Source organism: Stegostoma tigrinum, chromosome 2 (genome assembly GCF_030684315.1).
Source record: "Stegostoma tigrinum isolate sSteTig4 chromosome 2, sSteTig4.hap1, whole genome shotgun sequence".
Taxonomy (NCBI): Eukaryota; Metazoa; Chordata; class Chondrichthyes; order Orectolobiformes; family Stegostomatidae; genus Stegostoma; species Stegostoma tigrinum.
Genome location: NC_081355.1, coordinates 18,925,258 through 18,940,366, shown reverse-complemented (window position 1 = coordinate 18,940,366; position 15,109 = coordinate 18,925,258). Strand labels below are relative to the sequence as shown.

The following is a 15,109-nucleotide window of genomic DNA, read 5'->3' as shown; positions in this document are numbered from 1 at the left end:
CAAGTAGACATTTAAAAAAAAGCATCACGATGTTTGAAGAAGCAAAATATGTGATGAAGTTGCAAGTTGGCCTCTCTCTTTTTACTGATGGTACTATGGATCAGAGCAACGTGAATGTGGCGCTAAAATACAAGTAAATCTAGTAATTGCAGTGACTTATGATTAACATTGATTGCTGGCCTGGACTTTACTCATCTACCTAGTAGAATCCAATTACTAGCCTGACACATGCCCTGAATGTTTGCAGCAAAAAAGAGCAGGGGTTTACATTAGCAATTTTATACAAGCTAAGCAAAACCTTGCAGGTCAAGTCAATTCTAATTCCTTGATTGTATTGCTCCTCTGGAACAAGCTATGGATTTCAAATAAATCAAATCCAACTCCTGGTTTACAGTACAGAGCTACTCCAATCTACTGAAAAAAATCTTCTTTTTCGTCTTCGTATGGTATCAGTGTTGCAGTTTCCATACTGAATTGCAATTTGAGAGAAATGTTACAATGACGTGGCTGGCCACATTAATTTCCAATAATTATCTGTGAATGCTAAAATGTGCAAGCTGCCCTCTCTCCCTAACTTTGCTGTTCACTGATAGAGTGAGCTGTGATTTAAACCAGGTAATCTAGATTCTGGTGCCAAAATAGTACAAAAGGCGGAATGAAACATTTAATTAAAGCCTCGTACACATAATTGTATGTAACCCTTATACTCTACTGTGTAAGTAATGTTTCAACTGTAAATCTGTATGAACTTTTTTGTTAGAAAGTATTGTTAGGGTTGTGACAGGGTATGTGCATGCTAGGCTCATGTCAAAATTTAGAGCAACTGGAGTCCAGCTGAACAAGTGGCAAATTGGCTTATAAAAAATTGGTTACAGAGAAAGAGAGTAAAAGATACTTAATAGATCGTCAGAGGCTAGAAGTCAGTTTTTCACATGCTTCAGTGCTGAAATCATTGTTACAGGAACAGGACTAAGGCATTATTCCTGAAAAATCTATTTGCCATTCAATGAGATTGCTGGCACCTTGTGACCAATTTTCATATACCTATCTTTAATTCCATGTCCCTTAATACCTTTGATTACATTGATCTTAACTGTAAAATCTATTAATTGGTCTAACTTCATTGCTGTTTGTAGAAAAGAGTGTTATATGTTTCCATTTCTTGTACCTGAAGTGTTTCCTAATTGCATTTCTAAAAGGCTACATTTATGGCTATGTCGTCTCATTCAACACTTCAACCAATAGATGTAATATATCTGTATCTATGCCATCTGTTCCACTTAATATCTTGAAAACTTTGACTAAATTGCCCCAAAATCTTCTAATTTCCAGGGAATTCAATCTTAGTTTGTGTCATCTTTCCTCAATGTAACACTCAAAGTCTAGGTATCATACTTGCAGCCCTAGCCTGCAGTCCTTCTGAGGCTAAGGTGTGATGCCCCATATTCACTCTGTAGAGACCAGTGCTCACTTTACTAATTCATTCCCTTTTTAACCACTTGCAGAAACTCTCGTTGGAATTATTGCACAGATCCTAGAAAGACAGAGCACCTTCAAGGCGGAGATGGTATAATATCAAATAATGTACCGTATTAAAGGCCCTCACTTCACCATCAATAGTAACACTGCAATGGAGTCTGTAATCAGTCAGTTAGCCATTTGTAGTGTGACAGTCATGTAATGTAGCTGTGACATAAGTACGCATAGAACTAGTATAGGTATCTTATAACTAAAATAACTAAAACCTGTATAAATAATTGCAGTTGTTAATAAACATCTGTCTCAACACAAAGCCAGTCTTTGTGGTATATGTAGATGGGCTAATATATAGGGAAACATTCAGAATATGGCAGTGGAGTTTTACCCAAAAACAAACCACATCAACTCTTCATCGTTGTTTACATATTTCTGCCTCGTATTTTTTCATACACTAATTTCCCTCCTTATTTTAGTCATTCTTTGTTGTATTTTTGTCCTATCTTCCAGTCTGCCACTAATTATTGTGAATCATACACTTTTTAATTTGAAAGCTATGGAAGATATGTTCTTCCCCTAGCTCCCTTTTGTATTTCACTGTAATGATGACCACAAGGAGTAGAAGAGGTGAACAATGCAGAGGCTTTAAAAGGGGAGCTAGATAAAGTCTAAGATTTTGTGGAGTATGTTTGTAGCTCGGGTTGTGGGTGTTGAGGTTGTTTGGCTCGCCAGGCTGGTTTCATGTTTTGCAGACGTCTCGTTACCATGCTTGGTAAAATCCTCAGTGCAGCCTGTGATGAAGCGTCGGTGCATTTTCCTATCTGGTTTTTAAACTCTGGGGTCCGTTGAGATGGATTTCCTCCCTTCAGGGTTTCCTTCAAATTGGAATGTATACAGGGTCAAGTTCTGTGTGTTTATTAATAGCTTGCTTTGTGGAGTGCCATGCTTCTAGGAATTCTTGTCCCTGTCTCTGCCTAGCTTGTCCCAGGATTTTGGTATTGTCCCAGTCGAAGTGATGGCTCTCCTTGTCCATGCCCACAAACGAAGCTGCATGCGAACACTATTTAAAAGGGCAACGACACACTGCAGCAACATGGGACTACGCCAAGAGGAAGAAGAATACCTCTTCCAGGTTTTCAAGGATAATGGATATTCAAAGAATTGGGTCAGAAGATGCCTACACGAACAGCATCAGAAAGAGACTACATGCCCCGAAACAATCACACTACCTACATCAGGAACACATCGGAAATCACCACAAAACTCCTACGACCACTGGGCATCAGACTGGCACACAAGACCACGTCAACCCTCCGACAACTGCTCACCCGAACTAAAGACCCACTCTCCGCCATGGACAGGACCAATGTCAGCTACAAGATCCCCTGCAGAGACTGCGAAGGACATTACATCGGACAAACAGGAAGGAAACTAATAACAAGAGTACTTGAACTCCAAACTGGCCACAAAAAGATACGACCAATACTCACTCATCTCAACCCACATGGATAAGGAGAACAACCACTTCAACTGGGGCAACACCAGGATTCTGGGACAGGCTAGGCAGAGACAGGCACAAGAATTCCTGGAAGCAGGGCACTCCACGAAGCAGGCTATTAATAAACACATTGAACTCAACCCCATATACAGTCCACTACGGAGGAAACCCAGAAGTGAGGCAATCCATCTCAACGGACTCCAGAGTTTAAAAACCAGGCGGCAATACACACCAACATTTCATCGGAGGATGCACTGATGATGTTACCCAGCACGGTAACGAAACGTCTGTGGAACAACAAAGTAGCTTGGCGAGCCAACCAACCTCAACAGCTCGATAAAGTCATGAGGGATAAACAAATAAGAATGAATGCTGACAGAGTTAGATGAGATGAGAGTCATATGGAACATGAATCTTGACATAGACCTAGACAGTTATTTCTGCTTTGTTTGTTCTATGTAATATTATTTAACTTGAAACTTCTGAATTAACTGTTTGTAATATGCTTTTTGCTGCTTTCAACTCAACAATCATTTCAGTTCCTCGCTAATATATTGCCCTCCTCTTGTGAATACAATTACTAATGCCTGAAGAACCCTGCTGTAATCATTAAAGGATTAATATTTATAGAACCATGTATGTTGTGATATTTCAATGTGCTTCCTACCATCAATATCTTTTTAGGAGTGCAGCTATGTATTTTGTGAAAGAAAGGAAAGACCCTGTGCAGCCCCAAAGCATTAAATAGCTCCTGAAGCATTTTTGAAATGTATTTTGAAATGTAGTCACTGTTATCATGTATGAAATGCAACAGCTAATTTATACATAGCGCTGTTCCGTAAATTGTGAGATAATGATTGGAAAATCAGGCTTGGTGGTGTCTGTTGAGGGATAAACATTGATAAAACCATTAGGAGTTCTCCCTCTTCTACTTGTGAATAGTGCTATTGAATTATTTGTATCTACACAAGAGGGCTGGTAAGGACCTCGATTTAACATCTCATCTAAAAGACACATTATGCAAACTGAATCTTGGATTACTTCCTCTCTAGGTGAATCTCAAAGAGCAAGGACAGCTTATGTGTCAAGAAGAATTTATTGTTTGGTGTGGGCGCAAGAAGTATCTCAGGCATATCTTCCTGTTTGAGGACCTTATTCTCTTCAGCAAAACAAAAAAGATTGAAGGAGGATATGATGTCTATGTTTACAAGCAATCGTTTAAGGTGATGGAAAAAATCTTCTTTATTTTTGAAGTGCTGTGGACTTAGATGAGCATAGAAACAATTTGAATTTATGTAGCATGCTTAATGCTGTAAATTGTCCCAAAACAAGAAGGGTCTAAGCCCAAAATGTCAGCTCTCCTGCTCCTCTGATGCTGCTTGACCTGCTGTGTTCATCCAGCTCTACACCTTGTTATCTCACTTCATGGAACTGTTAGCAATCAGAAATTGACACTGACTCACCTCAGCAGATTTTAACACAGGTGAGCAGCACCTTGGTTAAAGTCATATATTTCAAGCAATGTTTTAACGGCGAAGAGAAAGGCTGGAGAGAGTTCGGGAAAGAACTTTTAATTTTAGCATCTACATGGCTGAAGGCACTGTTGACAAATAAGACAAGTTGGAAATCAACAGTATGCAAAGGGGTCAAATTTGCAGGAATCCCTGAAGCTTTGTACGACCGAATGAGATTATAAAAGTGGGATGGAGATGGAGATGGGGGTGGGGGGGTGGTGTGTGCGGCGGTGGGGTTGCGCAGTGATGGCCTAGTGGTATTATTGCTGGGTGTTAATTCAGAGACCCAGATAACATTCTAGGGACCTGAAGTCAAATCCTGCCACGGCAGATGGTGCAATTTGAATTCAATTTTTAAAAATCCTGGAATTAAGAATTTAATGATGAGCATGAATCCATTGTCGATTGTTGAGGAAAAACCCATTTGGTTCACTAATGTCCTTTAGGAAGGAACCTGTCATCCTTCCCTGGTCTGGCCTACATGTGATTTCAGACCCACAGCGATGTGGTTGACTATCAGTTGTCCCCTGGGCAATTAGGGATGGGCAATAAATGCTGCCTGGCCAGTGACACCCTCGACCTCTTAATGACTCAAGGAAAAAGGCATGGGGAGATTTCAATACAAGAATGAATGTTTTAATATTGAGGTACTGTTGGACTAAGAGACAATGTAAATCAGTGAATGCAGAATGATGTAAAGCAAAATAAATTTTAATCTGAGTCCACTAGTTCAATTTTCTTTTGCAAAATCAGAATTGCTTAACTATGTTTTAACCAACAAATGGAGTAAGAGATTTTCTCTACTCATTGATTTCAGACTGCAGAAATTGGAATGACTGAGAACGTTGGGGATAGTGGGCTGCGTTTTGAGATCTGGTTCAGAAGGAGGAAATCTCAAGACACATATATCTTTCAGGCCAGCTCTTCCGAGGTCAAATTAACCTGGACCAATGTTATAGGAAAAATCCTGTGGCGACAAGCTCTGAGAAACCGAGGTATGTCAGATTTTTGTTGTTGTGGAGGTTGAAAAGAGATTTTTTTGCATGAGGTTTCCTGGAGGACATTGTAAAACATATTCTACAGTTAACCATGTAAATATACGAATCAGCCTTCGTAGAGAAAGTGGTTAATACTGATGCATTCAAATGCAAATTAGATTCCTATCAGAATTTATTAAAATACTGCATGTGGGTAATTGATAACATAATGCTGGGGAGAAGCAGGGCACTGAAACTATAGTTTCCAAATCTTTCCATTGCTGAAGTTTCTCTCCTGCACCTGAGTTTGTGAAGACTAATTTCTCATGATTGATTTCATGAGTGGCATCTCCAAAATTATTCTACCATGTGCCAATCAGTTTGGCAAATTGCATGGACATTTGCCTTTTCTTACCTGCCACATCCTATGTTCCTTATGTCCAATTGGTTTGTGGTGAAAAATGGAAAGAGCCACTTAGGTCCCTCCCTGCCGGCAGCAGTCTGAGGTTATTTTGACTGCCGCTTTAATGATAATGATCTTTTTCATTACCATGCCTTCCATCTATTGTTCTTAATTGTGGACAGGAAGTAGATGCCAGCCTCGCCAAGACAGTACAGCGCGTGGATTCACATTCTCTCTAGCTTGCATGTACCTGAGGGTACAACACTTCTGGAAGGATCTCTCAGGAGACAGAGCACCGTGGGTGCATGAGAGGCTGGAACAGTTTCTTGTAGAGCCCGTGGGAGCGCTTCTGAACAATCTGGTGACGGAGATCAATTATTTCCAAGACACCCCAATCATTTTAGACTCTACTTCAGCCTGGCTGAAATAGGATGGTTGGTGACTTACCCAGTCCAGGCTTTCTTTAAAACGCCTTTGTGACCTGATTGATGCCAATGGTCTCCAATTTTCATATTAGTTTCTACAAAAGAAACAATGAGTACTATCAACAAGACTGATAGAGAGCATTCAGAATGCCATTACAGTGCCTGCTGATTGCTCAGTGGAATAAGTGAGCCCATGTTATGGTACTGAGCTATACGTCCCAGGAGGTGGCTGACTTCAATTTCTGATCTGGAGTCATCTGATCACAGCAGTCAGGATACTGTCTAATTAAGAGATAGCAGGAACTGCAGATGCTGGAGAATCTGAGATAACAAGGTGTGGAGCTGGATGATCACTGCAGGGCAAGCAGCATCAGAAGAGCAGGAAGGCTGACATTTTGGACCTAGACGTTTCATGCTTTTCTGAAGAAGGGTCTAGGCCCGAGACGTCAGCCTTCCTGCTCCTCTGATGCTGCTTGCCCTGCTGAGTTCAGCCAGCTCTACACCTTGTTATCGCTACTGTCTAATTAATCTGTTAGGCCCTCCCCTACAGAGAAGCAGTTTAAACAGGCTTTTACTACTAACCAGGTGACCATCACCCAGAATCTCTGACCTTTCTGAGACTTCTCATGTTTGTAGACTTGCTGAAGCTAGTTTGCGTTTGTTTATAATACCACTGTAGCAGAACAGCCTGCTCACTATCTATCCCAGCCTCTCACATGTAGAATGCCAATTTGGGTGATGTATTTGAGAAACACTAAAACATTTGAAATAGAAGTAGGATGAGAAGATTCATGGCTAACGTTCTCTTCTGCTCATGCTTCCCCGCCATGTGCAAGTATTCAAAAGCCCGAATGATCAGTTCTTTGGAAATATTAGGGTTAGGGTTAGTCCTTTGCATATTAGGAAAGGAGTGAGATGGCAACAAACTTACCCCAAGAATAAAATTTCAAAGGGTGAATAATCTCCTGCCTGGATGAATGATCAGTAAACACTTCGTTGCAGAGCTGAGAATGCAGGAGATGGTATCCATGGGAATAGGGAATAAGCCCTTTATGGACATCAAGCCCAGTGAAGCTGCCATTAGTGACCGGGCAATTGACTACATCATGAAGGGCACAGGTAAGTCGAATTAATTAACCAGGATGATGCTTATCCACTTTGTTATTAATTACTCACTTGAGGCTTCTGTAATATTGATGTCTTCAAGATGCAATGAACTGAGGACCGTGATAAACTAAACTTGGAGTCCTGGCTGCTGAGAATATCAAGGGCCTCTCAATTCCCTGGATTGACATGCCCTCTTTAACCATTAACCCATCACTTTTCTGACAGTATTTTCAAGTGCATGGATATTTGGGTCCACTCACTGGGCACAACCTTTTGGCTTTATAATGAGGTTAAATGGGAGCCCCTTTTCTGACTGGAGCAGCATAGATTCTGTAGATAATGAGTCTTGGTCTAATCCTAATGAAGCCTGGTATAAAATGTTTGTTCTTTCTCCAGCCTTCTTTGTGTAGCATCTCTCAGCATAATGAGTATGAGCGCAGATGGTCAGCCATTGCTATATTACCAATAACACTCAGGTCTTGCATTTATAACTTCAGATGTGTTGCCATGGGAAGGTGCAGAGGGGGTCTCTCAGATGGAAAGAAGGTAACCTTTGTACAAAACAGGACTGTTGTTCATGGCCAGTGGCAGAGATAGATAGATTTATGAGTAGGTTTACTACTCCCTATTGATGGATGAAGCACATGCGATGAGCAACAAATGCTAGCAGAATCAATAACGCCCACATCCTGTGAATGAATTCCTTTAAAAAAAGGGAACAGAGTAAGCTGCTACAAAGTGAAAATATCAGATTGTTGTCACTGTGACCTCATGATGAGCAGGGTAAAGTTCTTCATTGGTTACCAAGTTACAAGGAATAAAAATAGTCCTTTTCATTAAAAAGAAGAGGTCTTCAGCTCTGAAAGAAGCCATTCAGCAATTCACAGCTGTGCTGACTGTTTGTTGGTGCAACACAGTCACAGTGTAACCCAGTTTCTTCCACTGCTTCAAATCGTCCTCCATTTCCCCTTTAAAATCTGATATGATTTATGTTTCAAACACTGACTTTAGCGAAATATTCCACACTCCCACCAATTTGCCTTTAAAGGAGATACATCCTGATATCTTGCCCCAGTGATCACTTATAACTAAACGATGCCTTGTTGTTGATTTCCTGAACCTGAGAAAATGGTGTTCACTCCAGAAAAGCTGTCCATATTTTGAAATCACTTCTCAACTTCATGGCTGGGTTGGGTGTGAGTTTACAGAATGAATACCATCCTGTTGGCGATATGAACTCATTGGCAGTGGGACTGAGTTTGTTATTGTTCATTCAATGTGAAACTTGCTTGGGTCCAAAAATAAAATCCAAACTTGCTGCTTTTTAGGTTGGGCAGCTTTCTACTGTCCCTCTGCGTTCAATCATTCATCGTCATTAAATTGATCATGTTTGTGTTTATATGTTGTGGAATTTTTATGATATGATTTTCCTTTTGCTGAAATAAAGTTACCTGTTCCATGGTCTCCACTGTACAGTGTTGGCTTTAAAATCATTTTCTAATTCATGTCTCATTAGAATCCAGAACGCGAGCATCCATCGCTGTGTCTTCATTTGACCACTCCACATCCTTCAAGAGGCCCCATTCGACCATCTCCAACAGCAGCACCTCCTCTTCGAGCAGTCAGTCATCTTCTTCCATCCTGGGAACTCTCAACCTTCACATGTACTCAAGCCCAACACATTCCAATCCTCATTGGACCCCTTTCAACCAATGGTCTTATGACATTGGAACCTGCATCGAAGAAGACGAAGTGGAGCAAGAGACTGGAAGTCAACCATCAATGAGTAAGTCTTTCCAAGTTTCACATCTTCTGCTTGGTTGAGCCTCTGGCATCTCATCAAATCCTGTCCTCATTTAATTTGACCATGTATCGATATTAGACGTCAAGTCTAACTTATCACGGAGTTGCATTGCATTGTTCAATATTTATTACTTTTCAGTAAAATAGCAGGAGTCTCTATTGTCAAAGTCTGCAATGAGCAGGGGAACAAATTAGATTGGTTAGGCATATGGTTGTGAACAGCTGATTATCAAACTAGCTTGAAGAAATGTGGGATTTCCATATTGTGGACTGCAATTTGAGTCAGAGGGGTGCCTGGAACCGGAGAGTGGTGAGAGCTGGGGTGAAAATGGGAGTTGGCTTGTAGATGAGATTGGAGACTTGAATGATCAGTGGTGGGCAGTTGGCTGACAGATTTGAGGTTTGGGAAGGTGAGTTATTTTGAAGTCAGGGAGATTGGAGACGGTGGGAGAGGGGCATGTACGTAGGATTTTGAAGGCATTATAGGAAAGGTTGGGGTTGTCAGAGACTTCAGACAGTTTGGGGCTCAGTACTGGATAGTTGAGTAGGGGATTGTTAGACAACGAGGCTGGTATGTAGGATCCAGCAACTGAGTGGCAAAAAGTCTTAGACTCAGTAGCTGTCACTACCACTTAGTGACCTAGGAAACCAGGCCAGTCACAGTTCAGTTTGAAATTGTGGATCAAGCTAATTCTGCCTGTGTCATTATAATAATTAAACCGCAACTTGTCTCTCAGAAGCACGTTGTTTAAGCCCTTGAATCCCCAGCCCCATCAGTCAGACGTGGTCTGTTTCTTGTCAAGACTGAGTCATTATAACTGTTTAACTTTCAGCTTCATTCAAACCAGCCCAGTTATTGGGATTAGCCTTCTTCATGTATGTCAATCAAAGCAATTCTCTAAATATTGTTCAGCTCAGGTACAATTAATGAATGCTGTGAGTTCTGGATGACTTATGGTAGGTGTGTAGTTAATGTAAAAATAATAGGAAAAGAATGACTTACGTTCAGATAGTATTGCTGCTGACCTCAGAATGTTCGAAACTGAGGATGTAGATTTGCAGTAAAGTCACTCCTGTGATGTGGAAAATCCATCTTGTGTTTCAGTATAAAATCCCCTTATTGATCTGTTGGGTATAACAATTGCTTTTTGAATTGGTGATACAAAACAAGAAACTGAACAAAATGCATTTAATTGAACTTCTGACAACTGCAAAAGAAATTATATTCATGTCATGTTCCCATCTTGAAACCTCTCCATGTCCTGCACTGATTCACTTTTGTGATTGAAAATTGTTTTGAGCACTTGGCTAGTGACTAAAAATCAAACCCAATGGGATTCCAACTTTTTCTTTGTCCCAGTCACAGAGAGTTCGGAGACCTCTTCACAATGTACTTCAGCAGAGAGCGTCAGTGGCTCAACTCTCAACTGTGTGTCCCAGATTTCCTCAGAGACATTTCCTGACGACACTTCACGTCCTGACTCTCAGACATCTTGTCATTATGCTTCCCTAACTCCTTCCCCAAGGCTGCAAAGGGCTAAGCCAATAAAGAACCAGTACATCACAGCAGTAAGTATCTGTGTTTTGAGTTATGTAGGCTTGATGCGGAACCATTCTACTCTCTACAATGAGTGGAGTTCTTGGATGAATCTGGAATGGTTCACAATGTTAGAAGTGATGAATTTAAAGACATTGGAAAGGAATTCAAAGTAAAGGTTAACTAAAACAAAGGAAGCATTCCTTCCTTACACACTCTAGCGGAATTATGTAAGGATCGTTGCCACTTTGCTTTTGGGCAGAACAGTTCAGTTGTTGACTGGACTTTTGGAAAGCAAGTGCTTCCTTCCTCCGCTTCATGATCAGGATAAATTACAATTTGTAATTAATTCTAATTATCTGCAAAACAAATTTCAGAACTCAAGCTTAGCTCCAGTTCCTGAACGTTTATTAGACTTGGCAAAATGGGACAGCTTTGAACTAAATGGAAATTGATGTCACTGTTTGAAAACAAAAGTTGCCAGTTTTGGTTTTAAGCCACTCACAACCCTGTTTTGGAAATATATTGCCATTCCTTTGCTGTCACTGGGTCACAATCTTTGAACTCAGTCCAAAAATATTTTCAGTGTACCAGTGTTACAGGGATTAAGATTCAGAAAAGCAGCTCATTACCACATTCTCAAGGGCATTTGGTTATGAATAATAAATCGTGTCCCAGCCAGGGAAGCCCACATACCTTGAATGACAGATGATAAACACCAAGGACAGAAATGTATTGTTCCCTGATGGGTCTGTAAGGTGGCCTTCCTGCCACTCCCCCTCAAACACCCTCCATCCCCTCAACCTGTCCGGAATGTTTCATGGGGAATGTCAAGGCCTCAGGAAATCCATTCAGTCCTGACCCAGTTAGGTCACTAATGCGGCCAGTTTTGAGGCTGATCCAAGGCATCCAAGAGCACTGAGGGAAGCCCCGTAGGTCATTTTGCTCATGCCTTGGACAGGGAAGCGGGGGCACTTCACTCAAGGGGCTCATTCAACTTCAGGCATTCTCCCCATCAAGTTATACCTCCCATGTGTGCTCCGTCCCTCCCTAAATTCTCCATCAAGATGATCAGACCTCTGTCCCCACCTTCCTGGGCCTCACCTGTCCTCCATGCTGTGGAATGCTGTGCCTTATCATACTTAGCTGATCTTGCACTCCAGAGCTTCGAATCTTGGTGCTGCTTGTAGTAACAGTCTTAGCACTGCTGCCATTAGACTACTAAGTATGATATTTGTGTGGAGAAACATTAAGATATTTCGTAAGAACTATCCAGAATCTGAACAACATGTGCTGTTCAAACAATGGATTCCTTTAGTTTATTCCCAAATCCATCAAGTGGTAGATGAGTGTAAAGTCAACTTAAGTAAACAAGCTCTACAGTACAATTTCCAATGTACATTAGTGATTGAAGGACAGAAGCCCTATCTCCAGCCAGTTTATGCCCCTTGAAGCATTAAATGGCTGTAAGACTTAAATGGTCAGAGGTCATGTGCTCTCCACCAACTCTTCAGGCCGTGACAGACTGGAGACACCACTGGTCGAAAGATCTTGCTCTGAAGTGTATTTTCTTCTTTCTTATCTTCATCCTCATTTTTCCTCCTCTTTGTCTCATTCTCTGTGTCTCTTTCCCTTTTAACCTTGTTCTGCCTGTTCCTCCTTTTCTCGTGTTTACCCCTTTCCTTAGACTTCATCCTTTGCTCCCCTCCCCCTTCCTTACTGTTACAATCTGTTCCCATTCCTTGTTTCCCTTCTCTTCCATTTTATCCATGACTAAACGCTCTTTCTCAATCTTTTCCTCTTCGTCTACCTTTTCAAAAGCCACTTCTTTTAATTTTTTTTGATTTTGGATGTGTCGTTGGACACAAGCAAAAATCACAAAGGTACTCTTCTCCATTTGATCACTTTATCCCAGATCCTGGTTGCGTGCCTGTTCTCACACCTGGAATCCCTGTAGTGCGGAAAAAGGCTATTCAGCCTACCAAGTGTGCACTGACTCTCCAAAGAGCATACCCCCTAGACCCACTCCATCCGTGTAACCTCACATTTAACAACGGCTGTGCATTCCTGCACACCACAGGAAAATTTGTTCCACCTCACGTGTACGTCTTCGGACTGTGGGAGGAAACCAGAGACATGGGGAGAACATTCGCGCTCCATACAGACAGTCAAACAAGGCTGGAATCAGACCTCAGTCCCTGGTGCATTGAGGCAGCATTAGTAACGAATGATCCACTGTGTCCACCATACCGTGAGCAGGAATACATGTATTTAAATTGAAGAACACACACACTGTTGGATGTTGCGCTACGTTGTTCCGCTCAATCCCATCAGTGGGGCAAGTGTTTGCTCTGATCGCCTACTAGGTAGCAATTTTAATTTGGTTCCTTTCCTTCACTGTCTTGGCAGAGTAATCCCTCACATGTAACAATTGGCCTGTCAACACTGGTTTGAATTGCAGAGATAGTTCAGTAAGTAACTAGTCTTTATAAATTAAAACCTCTTGAAGGATTAATCAGACTAATAATTTTAAACAGGGATTAGTGGTGATTAACTAAACAATAATCCTTAACAGGGAGAATAACAAGAGGTGATTAGCATGTTTTGAATGGTGCGATTAATCATGCTGCTTTATTGTGGTTGGTAGCTATTAACTATTAACAGTATTTTTTTCTGTACAGATGAATGGGCTCCCTGGTATAATATGAAATTATCTTCCTTTTGATACAGCTATCTTTATCTAGCAGCATCATTTTTAAAAAAATTTACTGATATAAATATACAAAGAAACCTTCACTAATTTAGATTTAAGAATACGACCATGTCTGAAGTTGTCAGATTCAGTTGGTAAATATAAAAGAAGCAAAGAAGTTACTCAAAAGCTTTATAAATGATTGCATTAATTATTTGAGTGAGTTTCATTCGAAATATTATGTTCTATTCTGAATAAAACACTTTGGAAACCACATTGGGACCTTGAAGTTGAGATTGACAAGAAAAGTAGAAAGAATGTGGAGTCTGAATTGTCTGAGAATCTGAAATTCTGATTCTTAGAGTAAAGAAAGCAAAGAGAAAAGAGGTGTTCACCTACATTGGGAGTTTAGATTCATGAACAAGGAAAAACAGTTTTTGGAGGCAGGCAAATCACTAACCAGAACATGTGCCACATTTAAAATAATTGACAAGTCCACAGGTGAAACAAGGAATTTTCTTAAGCGCAATAGGTTAGTGAAAACTGGAATGCACTGAATGAAAGCTTTCAAAAAGAATTGGGTTATACCTGATAAAACATTTTAGGACTATGGAAGGAGCTGGAGAGTGGGATAAATTGTATAATTAAAGAACTGGCTGAGATGCAACATATCAGTTGGCATTCTGAAGAAGGGCCATTATCAGACTGGAAACGTTAACCCTGTTTCCTCTCTGCACAGATGCTGCCAGACTTGCTGAGTTTCTCTGTGTTTGTTAAAGAAACATTGTGCCCCTTTACTAGGTTAAAAATATTTTTATATATTTGTTGTTTTAATCTATGCTTGCAATAAAATTGTCCAACTCAGGTGATTTCCATCTTACTGGCACTTTCACAAGATGTTTGTTGCCTCTCAATTACCAAACCTTTCCATGTTCTTTTTTTGTCAGATTTATTGAATCCATTCTTATTGTTCCAAATTCCAACAGCTGCAATTTTTAATTTCTCAGTGAGAGTCAAGGTGTAGTCTGGAATATGTTAGAATTATTTATTTCTACAACTGCTTGCTCAGAGGTTTGTTTCCATGATAAATTGCTCTTTATCTAAGAGTATCTGATGATGATGTACAATCAGAGTTTGATTAACCCCTTATGTACCTTTCATCTGTGTTAACTGAATTTTTTGTTGATTTTACGTTAGATTTTCCTTCCCGTCACCCATACCTAACCGTGAACAGCGAACAAAGCTCTCCTATTTATTTCTGTAGGATGGAATTGAGGAATGGAAAATTGGTTTAAATTTGGATAGAACCTGAGTTAGACCACACTTGGGGTAATGCAGGCAATGATCTCCATTTTATCGGAAGCTTGTAGAAGGACTGGAGAAGGTGCGACAAAGATTTGCAGGAATAATTCTGGAACTGAGAGATTATAACAGGAAGAGTTTAGTATTCTTTCTCCAGAAAACAGGAATTTGAGAGATGACATAATGGAAATCTTTAAAATGATGAAGCAGTTTGATAAAAAAAATCTTTACCCTTGTGGACAAAGTCTCTACTAAATGATGCTAAGATTCTAGATGTTAATACTAGATGAGCAAAGACTAGATAAATGCATTAAGAAGAAAAGAATAGAAAGGTATGTTGATGGATTAAGTGAAATAACATGGCAGACTCTTCTG

General features: G+C 40.4%; 1 protein-coding gene across 5 annotated transcripts in view; it reads left to right on the top strand.

Annotated features, from left to right (window-relative positions):
• The window catches only part of zgc:158766 (uncharacterized protein LOC100009641 homolog), a 288,496-nt gene that overhangs the window by 271,389 nt on the left and 1,998 nt on the right, over nt 1-15,109 (top strand). For 2 of the 5 annotated variants that reach the window (XM_048559809.2, XM_048559790.2), the window contains exons 18-23: nt 4,027-4,197; nt 5,306-5,483; nt 7,296-7,412; nt 8,917-9,186; nt 10,564-10,772; nt 13,150-13,211. In XM_048559809.2, coding sequence (XP_048415766.1) covers nt 4,027-4,197; nt 5,306-5,483; nt 7,296-7,412; nt 8,917-9,186; nt 10,564-10,772; nt 13,150-13,194 — 990 coding nt within the window. In that variant the 3' untranslated portion in view covers nt 13,195-13,211. The remainder of the gene's footprint in view (nt 1-4,026; nt 4,198-5,305; nt 5,484-7,295; nt 7,413-8,916; nt 9,187-10,563; nt 10,773-13,149; nt 13,212-15,109) is intronic. The other 3 variants (XM_048559817.2, XM_048559800.2, XM_048559826.1) reach the window with 3 other exon arrangements.